General features: G+C 35.4%; 1 protein-coding gene across 3 annotated transcripts in view; it reads left to right on the top strand.

Moving 5' to 3' along the window:
- VIRMA (vir like m6A methyltransferase associated) overlaps positions 1-18,830 on the top strand; it is a 59,267-nt gene that overhangs the window by 8,355 nt on the left and 32,082 nt on the right. For all 3 annotated transcript variants that reach the window (XM_059166015.1, XM_059166014.1, XM_059166013.1), the window contains exons 2-8: positions 1,738-1,853; positions 6,406-6,492; positions 7,628-7,676; positions 9,462-9,630; positions 12,588-12,710; positions 13,257-13,529; positions 15,659-16,799. In XM_059166015.1, coding sequence (XP_059021998.1) covers positions 1,738-1,853; positions 6,406-6,492; positions 7,628-7,676; positions 9,462-9,630; positions 12,588-12,710; positions 13,257-13,529; positions 15,659-16,799 — 1,958 coding nt within the window. The remainder of the gene's footprint in view (positions 1-1,737; positions 1,854-6,405; positions 6,493-7,627; positions 7,677-9,461; positions 9,631-12,587; positions 12,711-13,256; positions 13,530-15,658; positions 16,800-18,830) is intronic.

An 18,830-nucleotide genomic window follows, 5' to 3' on the forward strand; every position in this document is an offset into this window, starting at 1 on the left:
AATGTGACAGCTCCACAGGTTCCTCCTATACTGTTCCTCTGCCATCCTTAGAGTATTGCCTGTATTGTTTAAGGTAGCTTTTCCGTACCATCAGTGTTCTAGAAAGGCAGCAGAATTTTAGAACAAGAGGTAGGAGTTTTTGAAGTCTGAACCTTCCCTTTAAGGACATGATTCAGAATTGCCTGTATCATTTCCATTTCTGTCCCATCAGTCAGAATTTGTTTATTTGTTTCTCCATTTTCCATTTATCAGAATTTAGTGATCACAAATTCACAATGGCTTCTGGAATCTGTGAAATCCGGTCTTTAGTTAACTTGTGCCTAGTTTGGGCTTCAGTAGAAGAGGGAAGTGGGTATTGGAAGACAGCAGTCAGCTTCATTTTGCATTCATCCTGTTTGTTTTATATCTTTGAGAGTGTTTAAATACATTGAAGATTTCTATGCTTATGTATTTAATTATGATCCTGAGTTTAAAAATGCAAGATTGGGAAGTCATCTTCTTTCACATTTTAGGGAAAACTAACTTGGATAGTCTTTTGGTCTGTTGATATGCATGATATTCTGTGCAGCTTTAAGAGAGACTTAGGATTCAGTCTTGCTGGTTACAAATAACATGAACCATTCTTCTCATGAATTTTGATCTCTAAGTAATCATAGTCAGCTGAACTGCTAGGAAAAGTTAATGTAAGTCCAAAATCAGCATGACAAATTCCTTTTTAAATTATTGGTCACAGGGCACTTGGGTGGCTCAGTGGGTTAAGCCTCTGCCTTTGGCTCAGGTCATGATCTCAGCGTCCTGGGATCAAGCCCCACTTGGGCTCTCTGCTCGGCGGGAAGCCTGCTTCCCCCTCTCTCTATCGTCCGCCTCTCTGCCTACTTGTGATCTCTCTCTCTGTAAAATAAATAAATAAATAAAAATCTTTTAAAAAAATTAAAAAAAATATTGTTCACAAAAGCTATCTTTGTCTGATACTGTGTCAAATAATACATAGAAATAAATGTATGCTAAATACAATTTATGCTGTCCATTTCTTTATTGTGATAAACAGTTTGTGGATTCTTTTTCAAATTTCAGGAAGGGTTTAGCTCAGCTATTAAGAGCCTAAATTACTCCCTTTGATCTCTTGATATTAGGGGTATGTAAGTTTAAATTAAGCTAATTTAAGCATATATTCACAGTCTTTTCTCTATAATTCAGAAATTGAAAAGTGGCAGAAAAATCTACCCTGAATTCATTTGGCCATGGAATCAGATTTGAACTGACATAATAGTTATAGTCTGTAGTGTGAATGTTTATACATGCAGTTAAAGAAATATTAATGCTTTGATTATAAGGTGCTACCCCAGAAGCAGCAGGTGTTAAGTACTGTGCCATATTTGTATTATATTACATTTCTAAAAACCCAGTAAGTCAGGATTGTGAAAGGCATCTTTCACAGTGAGGGATTGTGGATCTGTATTGGCCCAAGCAGAACATCAGCTGAGGGGCAGATATGCTGCAGAAAATGTTAATACACACATGGAGGGATTTAACTATGTAAATTTTATCATCAGCTATTTTCAAAACAGTGATTTCTACAATATCATAAGTAATGTAATAGCACTGTTTTAATGATATGAAGTTTAAGAATATTTGTGACATTCTGAAAGAAACAAATTGAAGACGAATAAATTTTGAATAGACAAAAGTGTTTTGCTTACAGTATGTCCTTCTCCTTCCCTTTTTTTTTTTTTAAAGCAAAGTTCTCATATAGATGTAGTTCGTTTTCCATGTGTGGTTTATATCAATGAAGTCCGAGTCATACCCCCAGGAGTAAGAGCCCATAGCAGCCTGCCAGATAATAGAGCATACGGGTAAGTCAACTTTCTTTTTAAAAGTGTTTGTGACTAAAGATTGTCTTAGACATACTCTTAAATATAAAAATTTAAGGTAATCTTATGGAAGTAAGAAAAAACCCAAAAAACTCTAAAACCTTATTCAGTTATAGTTATGTTGCATTGTAATTGACTATAAGCTTTCTGTATAATCCATGTATCATAAATTTGAAAAGCAATTTTTTTGGTCTAAGTACTAGTGAAATTTTTTTCTTCATTTATTTTTTATCTTCATTTATTTTTTAATTGGTAAAATAAGTTTATATTTTCTAAAATATTCTAGGGTGACACAATCTGGTAGATGAAGGTTTTTTTTTTTTAAGATGAATTTTTTTTAACCTGCTTTTTTTTCCCTTGAAGATAAATAAGAATTAGTTTGAATATTTAGAAATATATCTTTTATATCATTTTATAATATCAGTTTTCAGGACTTAATGGTGATCTTCTTAGCCTGATACATGTGCCTTTCTATAAATTTTAGATTCACATTATCCTTTAGTTGTAATTAGCAAGTAGTCGTTTGATGCTTTCTCTTTCTTAGGCTCTGTGGGAATAAGCAAAATGTAAGGCATGGTCCCTGATGTGTTGTTGATAACTAACAGATGACCTAAAACAGGAATTTGATCTTTGTTGTAACATGAATAATCATTATCATATTTTAATTACATGAATTGGAAGTATAAGCCAAAATTTTGGTTGTGGAAGCATGAATATATATAATACATTTATTTATGTGAGTTTTTAGCTTATAGTCTCAATACCACATTTCATTATGTGCATGCTGTGATAGCTTTGTTTTTGCTAACTTGAAAGAGTTAAACCAGCTACTTAGTAGTCAGTGTTATGGTACAGATTCAAAGATAAGGGCTCATTTCTTCATAGTTATGAAATGTAGTTGGCCTTTTATAGAAATAGATACAGAATCTGCAGAGGTTTTCAGGTCATTCAAAAGTAAACAAACACAAAACAGTAAGAATATTTAATGTTTATAATGAGAAATCATCATTTACTTTAATATCTTTTTTCCATGGTTAAGGAAATTAAAACTTACGTTTTCCTATAATTCCTGTGTTTCCCTTTAAAGGAGATGTGTATAGAATGAGAAAGCTGGGAGAATGACAGTGTATCTAACAGTCTTCTCTGTACTGCCTCTGGTCAAGGAAATTCTGTTAGTTATCTATTGCTACATAACAGATTACAGCAAAATTAGCAGCATAAATAATAATAAACATTTATTATTTCACACTATTTCTGAGGGTCAGGAAACCAGAAGTGGATTAGTTGGCTCAGGTTCTGTGATGATGTTTTATAGTCAAGATAAAGCCCGGGCTGCAGTCTCAGAAGATTTGACTGGGGCTGGAGAATTTGCTCACTCGTGGCTATTGTCAAGAGACATCATTTCCTTGTCAGGAGATTTTCTCCTTGGGGCTGCTCATATCACAACGTGGATTCTTCCAGAGCCAGTGATCCTAGAGAGAGTGAGCATGTTTCTAACTTAGTATCAGAAATGGCATACTGTCATTTTTACCATATTCTGTTGATTATATATTCTGCTGGTACAGTGTGGGAGGGAACTACACAAAGGTGTGAATACCAGAAATGAGGGGTCTTTGGGGGCTATCTTGGACACTGACTAGCGCAGCAGGCAAAATGGATCTCTGTCACTGGCTGCAGTTGGTAAGAGTATTGTTACATATTCCATCCTCTTACCTCTCTTCTGTTTCTTAGCTGGGGGTGAATGGCAGTTCATGTTTTAATAATTCCAGATGTGAAATTATCAGGAACAACTTTATACATGATTAATGTGTTATAGAACAATATAATAAAGTACTAATAGAGTTATGCAAATGTAAGATATTAGGAAGTAATGTTAGAGATCAGGTGATATTTGGGCAGTATATTTTACAGTAGTCTTTTTTCTTACTATAAAACTCAGAGGGGCGCCTGGGTAGCTCAGTGGTTAAAGCCTCTGCCTTCGGCTCAGGTCACGATCCCAGCGTCCTGGGATTGAGCCTCACGTCGGGCTCTCTGCTCAGCAGGGAGCCTGCCTCCTCCTCTCTCTCTTTCTGCCTGCCTCTCTGCCTACTTGTGATCTGTCAGTCAAATAAATAAATAAATAAATAAACAACTCAGAAATGTGTGGGTAAAATTAAAATCCCTTTAATTCTTCCATCCTGAGAAAATCATTACATTTGATGCATTGTGTTAGTTAATGTATATGTGTGTGTTTGTTTATTTTGTTGTTATTTTTTGTAAATGTGGTATCTTACATGAGGTTAGGTTTTGGAGTCAATAAATTTTAAGATGAAAGTCTAGTGCAGTCAAATTACCATTGACTGTTTTCTTTTCTTTTATTTTTGTTTTTAAAAACGATTTTTATTTATTTATTTGTTAGAGGGAGAGAGAGTGCAAGCACATGCACAGAAGCAGGGAGAGAGGCAGGCAGAGGGAGAAGCAAGCTCCTTGATGTGGAGCTCAATCCCAAGATCCTAGATCATGTCCTGAGCCAAAGGCAGACAGTTAACTGACTGAGCCACTCAGGTGTCCCACCATTGATTCTTTAAATCACCTTTTAGTCACTAGCACCTGAGTCTTTGGGGATTCAGAAGTAAAGAATTTGCATTCGAGCCTGTTTTCCTGTCCTTGAGGTATTGAAGGCCAGGGTCTAGTTTGAAGAAGGATATGATGGAAAGGCTAGAGATGTTGAACACATATATGGTTGAATTTGGGTAAGGTAAAATTATGCTACTCTGACCCAACTGTACATTATTTTGTGTATTTCTTTATTTTACTTAACAATTACATCAGGACTACTTCACATCATTAAATATTATTTGAAAATATGGTTTCTAATGATTGCATAATCTAATGAATGACTGTACAGTAGTCCCCCCTTATCCACCATTTCACTTTCCGGGTTTCAGTTACCTGCGGTCAACCGCAGTCCAGAAGCAGATGATCCTCCTTCTGACACATGTCGGAAGGTCAGTAGTAGACTAATGCTAAGTCACAATGCCAATGTCACTCATCTCACTTCATCTTATCACATAGACATTTTGTCATCTCATATCATTAGAAGAGTGAGTTCAGTACGATAAGATACTTCAAGAGAGACCACAGTCATGTAACTTATTACAGTATATTATTGTAATTGTTCTATTTTATTATTAGTTGTTAATCTGTTACTGTGCCTAATTATAAATTGTGTATATATATAGTATATATATAATATATATATATTTTAAAAACATAGTATATATAGGGTTCAGTACTATCCATGGTTTCAGGCATCCAGTGGGTCTTGGAACATATTCCCTGTGGATAATGGGGTACTACTGTAATGTATTTGGCTAGTTTCCTTTGTGGGGATCATTAGGTGTTTTTTACTTTTCAGATTACAAGTAAGAGTGTTATGAGCCTCCTCTTGAAAAAAATCTTTGTATATCAGTTTCCATAGAAACACTTCCTAGAAAAAAGTATTTCTGGATCAGATGGTGTGAACATTTTCTCATTCTCCTGAATTTTATTGCCATATTGCCTTTCAGAACGATTGTACCTGTTTTTACTTCTATCAATGCATGAGGGAACCTGTTTGATATACTCTGGGCACTATGCTTTTTACCATTTGGATTTCTTGTAAATAAACAACAAAGTATGTGGGATTTAAAAATTAAGGTTTTCAGTTAAGTCTAAGGAATTTCAGCCAAGGGTGGAATATATCTTAAGTAAGATTTCATTCTAACACAAATTAAATAGGGTTTACTCTTAACTATATAAATCTACAAAAGAATAAAAAAATTATGTAAATTGTTGCTATACGAATAGGAATTTATGCTTTATTTATTTTTTTTTTTAAGATTTTATTTATTAATTTGACAGAGAGAAATCACAAGTAGACAGAGAGGCAGCCAGAGAGAGAGAGAGGGAAGCAGGCTCTCTGCCGAGCAGAGAGCCCGATGCGGGACTCGATCCCAGGACTCTGAGATCATGACCTGAGCCGAAGGCAGCGGCTTAACCCACTGAGCCACCCAGGCGCCCCGGAATTTATGCTTTAAATCACAATTTAGGGCTCTGATGCTAAAATTATTATAATCTTGTATTAATGTTGGTTAAGTTGAAATCAAATTGTAATTATATAACTTGAAGTTAGTTAACTCCTGATTCTTTTTGCTAATGGAAGGGAGTCATGCTATAAAGAATTATAAAATAATTAGATGTGACAATTAATTAGCATTTACCTTTATAATACATTAAAATTAAAAATATTTACATGTATTAGAATGGTCCAAGTAGCAGGCTAAAGATACTTAATTATTAAAATTTCACTTTCAGTAATACGCAAAGTGAAGTTGTCTACTTGAGAATTGGATATGAATAAAATTATGGAAAATATTATAATTAACTATTTTTATATAAATCGTAAGATACAATTTTAGAATTGCTTTCAAATTTGTACTTACTTTGTCTTTTGTTTTAATGTAGGAACTGATTATTGGCAAAGACTGATGTTTCAACTTTGTTTCATTCACAGGGAGACCTCTCCGCACACATTTCAATTAGACTTATTCTTTAACAATGTAAGCAAACCAAGTGCCCCAGTTTTCGATAGGTTGGGAAGGTATGTACCTACCAGGTAATCTCACCAGAAACGCAGGAGTTAGTAGGCAAACCTTTGTATTCTTTAGATAAAAGAGAAGGATTTATTTGACATTCTTAAAGAAATGTCAACCTCCTAGGAAGGTGCTGAGTTTCTTTACAAAATAAAAATTTAAATGTGAAACATTAGCCATCTTTTGTTTGCTTTTTGTTGGTATATACATTTCTTATACATACCAAATGATTTGATAATAACCTTCTAACTTGGAAAAGAATTGCTTTTAAATTTCTTTAGAAGAATTGTGTAAACACATTGAGAGCTAATAATTTGTGTCTTTCACATCACACGGCTACATAATTTAAAATTCTAGTCATATTTTGTAAAGTGGGAGAATTTTGTTAACAGAAACCCCCATGTTGGATTATCTGATACATGCTTGGTATTATTAAAACCAGTTGTCTTAATATCTGCAAAATAATTGATCATTAAATGAGTTTACTTAGAACTCATTTATAAAATAAAAAATTTAAAAGTGGCTTAAAAATGGAAAAATTTCTATCCCTTTCCAGGAATTAACAGTTTTTTTAGATATTACTTGTTATTTAATTGATCTTTCACTCAGTTATTATTAACTTATATTGGTAATTTAACTTTTTAAAGGAAAAAAAAAGGGAACCTAGATAATCTGAAGCAGCTAATTTTTAATATTATAGAATGTTTTTCTTATGTCAGTACCTACTTGGTAAAAATAAGTACTTTTCTTTATTTGGTCCCATTATACAATTTTGGAAGGCTATAAGGCTACTTTGGCTAAATACTGGAATTACCTGGGATACATTTTTTTTTTTTCTTTTAAACCTGGGATGCTTTTTTTTTTTTTTTTTTTTTTTTTGAGTTTTTAATTTTTTATTTTTTATAAACCCTGGGATGCTTTTTTAAAAAAAGTATTCACACCTATGCCTGTCCCAAACCAGTTAAATTGGAATCTCTGGGGAGTTTGTTTTATACTTGATTAAGTTTTGGGGGGGCATAATTTAAACCTAAAACAATAATCTAGCATTTGGTTTTATTAAAATATAAAGGTTTAGAAAGACTTCTTCATGAACTGTGGTATTCAGTGTTTGAGCCTATATATTTATTCCTACTCTTTTGGCAGCCTGGAATATGATGAGAATACTTCTATCATCTTTAGACCCAACTCAAAGGTAATTGCAGAAGTCAATTTTCATCTTGTTCCTACTGTTTGTTTTCACTTTGATTGAAAGTTTTGATCTAAATGAACCAGTGATGCAGAATATTGGCCTATTTGGTTCTAGTGCTATAGGATAACATCACTTCTTGTCTGATTCCTCTTGTGTCTAGAAGCTATTTTAAAATGGAGCAAAGACAATGTAATGTTATTGTCTACCCATAAAGCTCTTTCTTCCTCTAATTCTAACGTGAGTCAGGAAGAGGCCAGCATTTGCGCTTTCCCTTCTTTCCTTTAGGTGAGCAAGTTAGGAAGATAACAGGAAGGTAAATTGTTATTAGACACCATTGTGCCTTAGGTTTCTTAACAAATACATATTTTATATCTCTTCCTTTCATATCAGAAGTATGCCTTGTTTCTTGATATACAAAATGCCATTCTGGAAGCATCTAGAAGAGCTAGATCATGGGCAATCAGATATGTAAAAATAATTGTGATCTTATATGGGGACTACTCAGCCTTTTTTTTTTTTTTTTTGGTGGGGAGGTGTTATTTAATCCTGTGCAGTCTGTTTAGACTAAAAATTATCTTCCTTATCTCTTTATTTGTCTTCCAGTGGGGCTTCTGTTTAGAATCTGTTGATCCCTGGGCATTGTCTTTGAGCCTTTCTTCTGGCCCCGAGCTTTCCTTTACCTGGAGTTTGCTAGAGTTAGCAAGGAAAATAATCATTTCTTTCTTCCTTATTATGCCTTTAGAAGGGGCCCCAGTACTACTTATTACTTCATCTTTACTTTACATGGTTGAATGGAAAGAACTCAGAACAGGGACTCTGGTTTCTAGTTCAGTTTCTTCTACTGACATTCTGATTCGCTTACCTGTGGATAATACTCACTATGGCTACCTGTCATAGTCATTGTGAGAATATGGCAATTACTGTAGATAAGTATTGAAAAACAAAAGAAAATACTGAGGATTGATGGCATTGATAAAGTCTTTGATCTTTTTAGGAGAAAGTTTCTTTGCAAAAACACTTTGTTTAATACTTCTGGTTACCCAGAAGTAGTTTTTAAGTAGTTTAAGTTGGGCATGTGAAAAGAATGCTATAGAATTTTATGGATTTTATAATTCTTCAGACTGGGCACAATTTGTGCTTCTGTGCACTTCCATGACTTCTTTAACTATTGGGGCTTAATTTATTAATTGGCAGTAACTCCCACTTAATTTTGTTCTCATTTCTATTCTCATGATTGAGAATCTGGTTATACTTTGTAAACAGAGTTGACATATGGTATCAGGGGAGATTGTAGTCTTGAGACAGGTTTATGTATAGCAAGTCTGGAGGGCCATATCAAAGCTATGCCTCTGGGTAAATTTCCACCAGTATTGATCTTTGCATTTCAGCATACTTTTATTTTATAATTCTTCAGACTGGGCACAATTTGTGCTTCTGTGCACTTCCATGACTTCTTTAACTATTGGGGTTTAATTTATTAATTGGCAGTAACTCCCACTTAATTTTGTTCTCATTTCTATTCTCATGATTGAGAATCTGGTTATGCTTTGTAAACAGAGTTGACATATGGTATCAGGGGAGATTGTAGTCTTGAGACAGGTTTATGTATAGCAAGTCTGGAGGGCCATATCAAAGCTATGCCTCTGGGTAAATTTCCACCAGTATTGATCTTTGCAGTTTCAGCATACTTTTAAAGACTTCAGTTTAACCACAAAGTAGTTTGAGATCAGTTTACTTTTGGCATATTAAAACATTAACTTGAAAGATACTTTCCTCCCAACAAATTAGGTGAATACCGATGGTTTGGTGTTAAGAGGCTGGTATAATTGTCTTACACTGGCAATATATGGATCAGTGGATAGAGTGATAAGTCATGACAGAGATTCTCCACCTCCACCACCACCACCTCCGCCTCCTCCCCAGCCACAGCCAAGTTTGAAAAGGAATCCAAAACATGGTGAGAATTTTAAATTTGTCTTTGTCAGTGACACTTAGGTTTTTTATAGTAGGAAAAGGTAATTCAACTAGCTCTTTTACCCTTTGAACCTTCCTTAAAACTTGAGAAAATAGAAAATAGGAAAAAAGCTTGAGAAAAACTTGTCAGTCTCCCAGTTCTTTCCTATAGGAGTTTCTTTTTATGTTGAAGTGGTTACATTTTATTTTCTTCCTCTAGCTTCCTAGAATGCTTTTTTTTTTTTTTTTTTTAAGATTTTATTTATTTATTTGACAGAGAGAAATCACAAGTAGATGGAGAGGCAGGCAGAGAGAGAGAGGGAGGGAAGCAGGCTCCCCGCCGAGCAGAGAGCCCGATGCGGGACTCGATCCCAGGACCCTGAGATCATGACCTGAGCCGAAGGCAGCGGCTTAACCCACTGAGCCACCCAGGCGCCCCCCTAGAATGCTTTTTGAATTAACCTGAGGTTTTTAAAATTTAAGACACGTAAATGTAACCCAGTGGTTACTTGTGGTTTAATATTGAAATTATCACCAAAGGAATTAAGGAATAGGGAGTAAGTTTGGTATATATTCTTAGAATACTCGTCTTGATTTTTTTTTTCTAGGTGTGCATTTTAGGTTTGGTTAGATGTCTAAATACAGATTTTTCCCCATTTTTGAGAACTTTTGCTCATTAACTGGAGACAAGAAAAATATCTCTATTAAATTTCAGTGGCTTTCCTTCTATAAAGCAGGCAGCTGGACTCCTGCATCTTTTCTCCTTATTCCAGTATTATTCACCGTACACTGTTGAAATAAGGAGATTCAGGAATACATTTTGAAATTATAACTGAGGTCACTAGGGGGGAGTCTTTTGCTTTACAATGAACATTTTATGAGCCAATAAAATGACCTCCTCTTAAGCATGTTTTAATAGTGTGATATGCGCTCTTTGTCTCTGATAGTCACACGCTGTATTTTCTTCTCCTTGCTTTTCTTTCTTAAAGATATATTTATTTCAGAGAGGGGAGAGGGCAGAGAGGGAGAAAGAATTTTTTTTAATTTAAATTTAGTTAATTAACATATATTATTGGTATCTGAGGTAGAGGTCAGTGATTCATTAGTACTTAGATAATACCCAGTGTTCATTACATTACGTGCCCTCCTTAATGCCTGTCACTTAGTTACCCCATCCTCCCACCTTCCTGCCCTCTAGCAACCCTCATTTTGTTTCCTATGATTAAGAGTCTCTTATGGTTTGTCTCAGAGGGAGAAAGAATCTTAAGCAGCCTGTCTCAAGCACAGAATCCCATGAGGCCTCCATTCTATGACTCTGAGATCAGGACCTGAGCCAAAACTAAGAGTTGGTTGCTCAGCTGACTTCACCACCCAGGTGTCCCTTTCATCTCTTCTTAAATCTTACCTATTCAGTGAAGTTAATCTTTATCTTTTCTTTTTTAAAGACTTAGCATTTTAGAGAGAAAGAGAGTAAGAGCATGGGGCAGAGGGTGGGGTAGAGAGAAGGGCAGAGGGAGAGGGAGAGAGAGAATACCAAGCAAACTCCTGCTGAGAGCATGGAGCCTTCCTTACGACATGGGGCTTGTTCTCATGACCCATAAGATCATGACATGAGTGGAAACCAAGAGTCAGATGCTCAATTGACTGAGCCACCCAGACGCCCCATCACTTTTTCTTTTAAGACTTCAGTTTTCTGTGTTCCTTTGTCTTTTTTTTTTTTTTTTTTTTAAACCAGACTTTGAGCTCCTTGTGGACTGAGAGTATGTTTTACTTGCGGTCGTGTTTCTAGTCTTATCACATCCTTCTTAATCATAGTGCCTAACATATATAGTGGCTACTTAGAATTTTTGTTTAATTTACTGACTTGTTTTAAAATTGACACTTGTGGGGCACCTGGGTGGCTCATTGGGTTAATTTAAGCCTCTGCCTTCGGCTCAGGTCATGATCCCAGGGTCTTGGGATTGAGCCCCACATTGGGCTCTCTGCTCAGGAGGGAGCCTGCTTCTCTTCCTCTCTCTCTGCCTACTTCTCTGCCTGCTTGTGATTTCTGCCTGTCAAATAAATAAATAAAATCTTTAAAAAAAATAAAATTGATACTTGTTCTCATATATTTTCTGTATATGAATGTAAGTATGTTTTTAGGTTTTTATTTTGAAATAATTATAGATTCATAGGAGGTTGCAAAGAACTGCATGAGGAGGTCCTATGCAGTCTTTTCCCAGGTTCCCCCACAGATAACATCTTTTACAAGTGTAGAACAATATCAAAACAAATTTCTCTATAGAGCTCATTCAGATTTCACCAATTGTGTGTGTGTGTGTGTGTGTGTGTGTGTGTGTGTAGCTATATACAGCTTTATGTTTTGTATAGCTTTTCATAACCACCATTACAATCAAGATACTTGATTGTACTATCAAATTATTCTGGTGTTATTCTTTAATAGCTATCTGCATGCCACCCATCCCTAACTTTTGGCACTAATCTATTCTCCAACTCTGTAATTTTATTATTTCATGAATATTACATTAATGGAGTCATGCAGTAGGTATCTTTTTGAGATTGGCTTTTTCCAATCTGCATAATTTCTTTGAAGTTTATCCACTTTTTTATGTGTGTCAATAGTTCATTCTTTTTTGTTGCTGAATAGTATTACATTAGTATGGATATATCAAAGTTTAACCACTGAAGGACACTTAAGTAGTGACTTTTGACTTTTGCAAATAAAGCTGTTATGAACAGCTTTTTGTGTACATCTTCCTGAGGAAAATAAGTCTTCATTTCTCTGGGATAATGCCCAAGAGTATATTTTAGTATGTGGGCAGTCAGAAATTCTAACTTTTGTAATATAAATTAATTAGTAAAATTTGTTAGATGTTGGGAAGGAAAAGTTTATCAATAAATTCTGAAGATGAAAAATTCAAATAATTTTAAAGTTGTTTTTCTGTCTCTACTAAAAACTAGCTGATGGGGAGAAAGAAGATCAATTTAATGGAAGCCCCCCAAGACCACAGCCAAGGGGACCAAGAACTCCTCCAGGACCACCTCCACCTGATGATGATGAAGATGATCCCATACCTTTGCCAGGTATGAATAAAATCAGCGCCCCCCCCAGCCTTGATTAGTGTTATAGTGCTTTTTGATTAAAGGAAAAAAGTAGATATAGGTAATCAAATTGTAATGAATGCCCCCAACCCTTTTCCTACGCAGTATTTCCTTATGTTTCTCTGTTGGCAGGTGAACTTATTTTAAAAATTGGTTCATTTATTTGAACCTGTACCAACATTGCTTTGAAAATAAAGTGCTGTAGTAATATGTACAGAAGAGTACCAGTTAAAAATAAGCAGTGTGTATTGGAAGAGTTAATAACCTGTATAATTAATGGCTGAAAAGAAAAAGATTAGTTTCTAGTGTTAGAACATAAAATAGTGTACTTTATTAATTCTCACTGTATAAAATTAAGCAATACATACTCCTAATATTTTTAGAAGGAGGTAATTCTGTCACTTTTTAATAAAGGGTATTTTTTTTTAAATCATCCAAAAGGTCATTAAGTGGCTGCAGTATCCAGTCTGCTACCTCATGTTATTTAAACCATTAAAATAATCTGTCTCTTAAATCTCATTTTTTCAGTGTCTGGTGATAAGGAAGAGGATGCTTCTCATAGAGAAGATTACTTTGAACCCATTTCTCCAGATCGGAATTCTGTTCCCCAGGAAGGGCAGTATTCTGATGAAGGAGAGGTAGAAGAAGAACAGCAAGAAGAAGGAGAAGATGATGAAGATGATGTGGATGTAGAGGAAGAAGAGGATGACGATGAGGATGATCGCCATACGGTAGACAGTATCCCTGAGGAAGAAGAAGATGATGAAGAGGAAGATGGTGAAGAGGATGAAGAAGGTGAAGGTGGGTTATATTTATTAGGACTTTTTGGTTTTAGGTACAAGGAATTAACTTGATGTAGCTTTGAGCAATGCAAGAGAATTTAGAGCAAAGGTAAATGGCTTTCAAGAAACTCAAAGGATAGACTGTAGCTGGGCCTCAAGACTTGACTATTTATGTTTTATGTTTCACTTTTTTCTGTCAGCTGTCATTTCCCTGTTCACCCCACAGGTTTAATCTCCTCTTTTTAACCAACTAGCCTGAACTTTCTGGTTGTAGCTCAGTCTTATTTGCATTTTCCTGGAAGAAAGATTGTTTGACTTGCTAAAATATCGGTTGCCCCTTGGTACCATAAGTTTTGGCCAGGGAAGCAAGATCACATTGCAAATACCTGATAATTAGAGATTTGGTGGGCTATTTTCAGAGTAAGGCGTGGTGTTGTAAGCTGGATGGAATTCCTAAAGATATCTGCCACCTAGATATTTTAGCAAAATGCTACATTTTTAGAAGTTCAGGGGGAAAGAATGTGAACTATACAGGTTGTATGACAGCATGATGTAGTCCTTTGACTAGGCTTAATTTTTCCTTTTAAAACAAGAAGTGAGAGATATTCAAGCCAATTGACTCTTACTTTGTCTAAGAAATAGCATGTAATATTAAAGCATTTATGTAAAATGACATACCCCATATAGCAATAGGGTGCTGGCCCATTGAAAAGCTTAATAGAAATTGCCTTGTTTTTTTCTAAAATAGTGAAGGTGAGGGTGATTCTGCATGAAATTGAAATTAGATTTTGGTATCACAGGGGCCCTTTATAGAATAGGAATAGTTAGGTTAGTGATAATTTTTTAGCTTCTCCTATTCCCAGATTAGCAAATAATATTTTTTATATTTATTGTATTTGACTGGCAAATAGTAGCTAGATTTCAGGCAGGCTGTTTTCTTTAACCCACTGAACCACCCAGGTGCTCCGGGCAGGCTGTTTTCTTAATCATTTTGTAGAAAGGTGAGACAAAGAGACTAGTTAATTTAGTTTTTAGTAGAAGATATTTGGCCTATACCAGAGTTAGGCCTCTGTAAGCCCATATCTTTTCAGATATGATGAGTATATGGCTAAGGCTAACTTGTTTTGAGCAAAAGAAGTCAAAAGATGGCTGATGCTGGAGGAATACTCTAGAAACATTTCCTTTTTTTACATAGACTGTTATTACTCATGCCAGCTTCCCCACAGCCAGGCAATAGCAATGTTAAAAAGTAAAACCAGGTTTTCTCTCTAATCTAATTTTTGTTTTTAATTAGAGAAAAAGGTTGCACCTGTATAATGATAAGAAAGCTTTGTTTTGGCCCAGCCAAGCATTTTTTTTTTTTTTTTTTTTTTAGATTTTTATTTATTTATTTGACAGAGAGAAATCACAAGTAGGCAGAGAGGCAGGCAGAGAGAGAGAGAGAGAGAGAGAGAGAGGAGGAAGCAGGCTCCCTGCTGAGCAGAGAGCCCGATGCGGGACTCGATCCCAGGACCCTGAGATCATGACCTGAGCCGAAGGCAGTGGCTTAACCACTGAGCCACCCAGGCGCCCAACCAGCCAAGCATCTTAAGTGAACAACTTTTCCATAAAAATAAAATACAGACCTAGGAAACTGTGTGATAGGTAAATGAAGAGAATTAAAAATTCAGGAATATGAAATTAATGTTAAAAAAAACTTAAAATGTTTTCATTGAAAATATTTGGTTTGGTTTTGGCATTATTAGTTAAATTTAATAGTCTTTCCCATCAATTTTTTTTCCATGTTAAAAATGCTTAAAAATACTCTCATGAGGGCAAGGTTAATTTCTTCCCTTTTGAAGATGTATTTTTGTTACTTTATGACATTTCTAATTTTATTTCTGTGAGGAAAAGGTATCTGCAGTAGAGTTAGTTGTAAAGTTGAACAGATAGAAGACTTTGCTTATGAAGTTTCTCATTAATTATTTTATTAGAAATTACAGGATGTTGATAATTGTTGATAAGGTATTGGGGCAGAAATTAATTTTGTTAAAAAATCATTAATTTTTATATTTTTGCCATATTACTAAATAAAATATTTTTTTATTAGATTTTTGGTATTATACAACAGTGATGTAATATTTAAATATCATTTGAACTGATTTTCAGGGGATGATGGTTATGAACAAATTTCCAGTGATGAAGATGGAATTGCTGACTTGGAACGTGAAACCTTTAAGTATCCGAATTTTGATGTTGAATACACTCCTGAAGACTTAGCTTCAGTTCCTCCTATGACATATGATCCATATGACAGGGAGCTTGTACCACTCTTATACTTCAGCTGTCCCTACAAGACTTCTTTTGAAATTGAAATCAGTAGAATGAAAGATCAAGGTCCAGATAAAGAAAATTCAGGGGCAGTGGAAGCTTCAGTGAAGTTAACTGAACTATTAGATTTGTATCAGGAAGATAGAGGTGCAAAATGGGTAACAGCTTTAGAAGAAATTCCAAGTTTAATAATAAAAGGATTAAGTTATTTGCAGTTGAAAAACACAAAACAGGACTCTCTTGGTCAGTTGGTCGACTGGACCATGCAAGCTTTAAATTTACAGGTAGCTCTTCGCCAGCCCATTGCCTTAAATGTCCGACAACTCAAAGCTGGGACCAAATTAGTGTCCTCACTAGCAGAATGTGGGTCTCAAGGAGTCGTGGGATTGCTACAAGCAGGAGTAATCAATGGATTATTTGAGCTTCTGTTTGCTGATCATGTCTCATCTTCCCTTAAGTTAAATGCTTTTAAAGCTTTGGACAGTGTCATTAGTATGACGGAAGGAATGGAAGCTTTTTTAAGAGGTAGGCAGAATGAAAAAAGTGGCTATCAAAAACTCCTGGAGCTCATACTTTTAGATCAGACTGTGAGAGTTGTCACTGCTGGTTCGGCTATTCTTCAGAAGTGCCATTTCTATGAAATCTTGTCAGAGATTAAAAGACTTGGTGACCATTTAGCAGAGAAGACTTCATCTGTTCCGAACCACAGTGAACCTGATCATGATACAGATACTGGACTTGAGAGAACAAACCCAGAATATGAAAATGAGGTAGAGGCTTCAATGGATTTGGATCTTTTGGAATCCTCAAATATAAGTGAAGGGGAAATAGAAAAGCTTATTAATCTCCTAGAAGAAATTTTCCATTTAATGGAAACTGCACCTCACACAATGATCCAGCCACCTGTTAAGTCTTTCCCAACAATGGCACGTATTACTGGACCTCCAGAAAGGGATGATCCATACCCTGTTCTCTTCAGGTAAGACATTTTTGGTTTGGGAAAACACACTTCACAGATCACTGCAGGCAGTTTTATGTGGTTGATTTTTTTTTTTTTTTTTTTTTAATTTGTAAGCAGTGCATATCTGTGTAAGGATATTCTGTATTTCAAAGTAGGTTGTAGTGCAATGAGAAGTATACTACTGTGGGAGAGCTATATTTTATTAGCACTTAAAGTAGTAAAAGCATTTTAAGCTAAAGATAGTGATCATCAAAGTCAAGAACACTGCTTGGATAAGCTTGTCTATGAGCAAGAATAAATGAGGAACTGTAGAGTTGTTTCTGGGAAGGTGGTGTGGTACAAGAGGATGGCCCAGGAAAGAGAGAGCTTTTCTGTGTGAACCTGTTTGTATTTTATCTCTCTTAACATTGCAAGTTAAACTTATATTTTACTAATTTAATTTTACAGACCTGGTTAAATATCTTTAAGTTTCAGTTACCACTTATTTATGATCTCTAACTCTGTTGTTGTTGTTTTAAGTGGGCCTTGTGCTCATTGTGGGGCTTGAACTCACATCTGTGAGATCAAGAGTTGTATGCTCTACCAACTGAGCCAGCCAAATGCCCCTATTTAACTCTATTTGTTGATAGAGTTTTGCCATTATTAAGATCAGTGCCCACAGTAGATTTTTAAATTTTGTTTTAATTTTTGATACTTTTTTTTGCGTTTTGCCTGTTAATAATTTTCTAGCTAATGGGAAAAATGACATTTTTAATATGTTATTCCTTATTTCTGTGATTGATTATTGCCTTGATTTGGAGCATACTGCATTAACAGAAAATAGAGTGCTTGTTCATAAAATCTGTATCTATTCATTCCTGTTTTTAACTGAACTGTTAGATCTTGCCTTAGTTTGAGTTCTTTTAAGAACAAAAGATGATAATGCTAGAGCATGGACTGGTTGGAGATGACATCAAGAGTATAAGTGTGGGGGTTTGGTTTTGAACAGAAGAAAAGAAATCTTTTGTGTGTACAAATATAGATACATTTGTAATATGGAGACCGTAAAGGAGCCAAGGCACTTTGCACTGATCACTTCATTTAAGTAAGAGGTGAGGTTAGACACTGAGGATAAATTAGGGTAGTGACTCTAAGGAGTGGAGTAATGCTTTCAGCCTCTGAAGGGTAACTGGTAATTAAAGGCTTATTAAATATTATTTTCTCCTCTGTAACTGGAGAAGGTACATTCAGTTATCAGACTTGAGGAAGTAAAGGGCCTTGAATGCTATGCTAAGGAATTTGGATTTTGTTTTTATTTATTTATTTTTATTTTATTTTTTATCTTTTTAAAAAACATTTTATTTATTTATTTGCCAGAAAAAGAGAAGGAGAGAACACAAGCAGGATGAGTGGCAGGCAGAGGAAGAGGGAGACACGAGCTTCCTGCTGAGCAGGGAGCCCGATGTGGGGCTCGATCCCAGGACACTGGGATCATAACCTGAGACGAAGGCACTCAACCAACTGAGTCACTCAGGCACCCCTATTTTATTTTTTTTAAAGATTTTACTTATTTTCGTAGAGAGAGAGAGAGAGTGAGCACAAGCAGGAGGAATGGCAGGCAGAGGGAGAAAAGCAGACTCCCTGCTAGGCAAGGAACCTGATTGGGGACTTGATCCCAGGACCTTGAGATCATGACCTGAGCTGAAGGCAGACACTTAACTGATTGAGCCATCCAGGCATCCCTGGATTTTGTTTTTAGAATATGGGAAGATCTTGACTATTTCAGCGTAGTAGATCTGATAGTATCAAAGTAGTATTCTAAGGTTACATGTTGTAAGATGTATTGCAGTGGAAAAGAAGTTGAGTTATTAAGTCGATGAGCCAGCCTAGATTGTACTGTGTTAAGTACTTACCTAATATAGTAGCATTTATAGGCAATGGTGCTAATAGTGAGAGTTTGTGAAAGAGCAGTTACTAGGACTTGGCAACTGGACCTAATAGCTAAGAGAAAGTGAGAAGGAACTAAAAATGTTTTGAGGTTTCTAGCTAGGGTAACTATTAGAACTGGGG

The sequence above is a fragment of the Mustela lutreola genome, chromosome 3 (assembly GCF_030435805.1).
Source record: "Mustela lutreola isolate mMusLut2 chromosome 3, mMusLut2.pri, whole genome shotgun sequence".
NCBI classification, from domain to species: Eukaryota; Metazoa; Chordata; class Mammalia; order Carnivora; family Mustelidae; genus Mustela; species Mustela lutreola.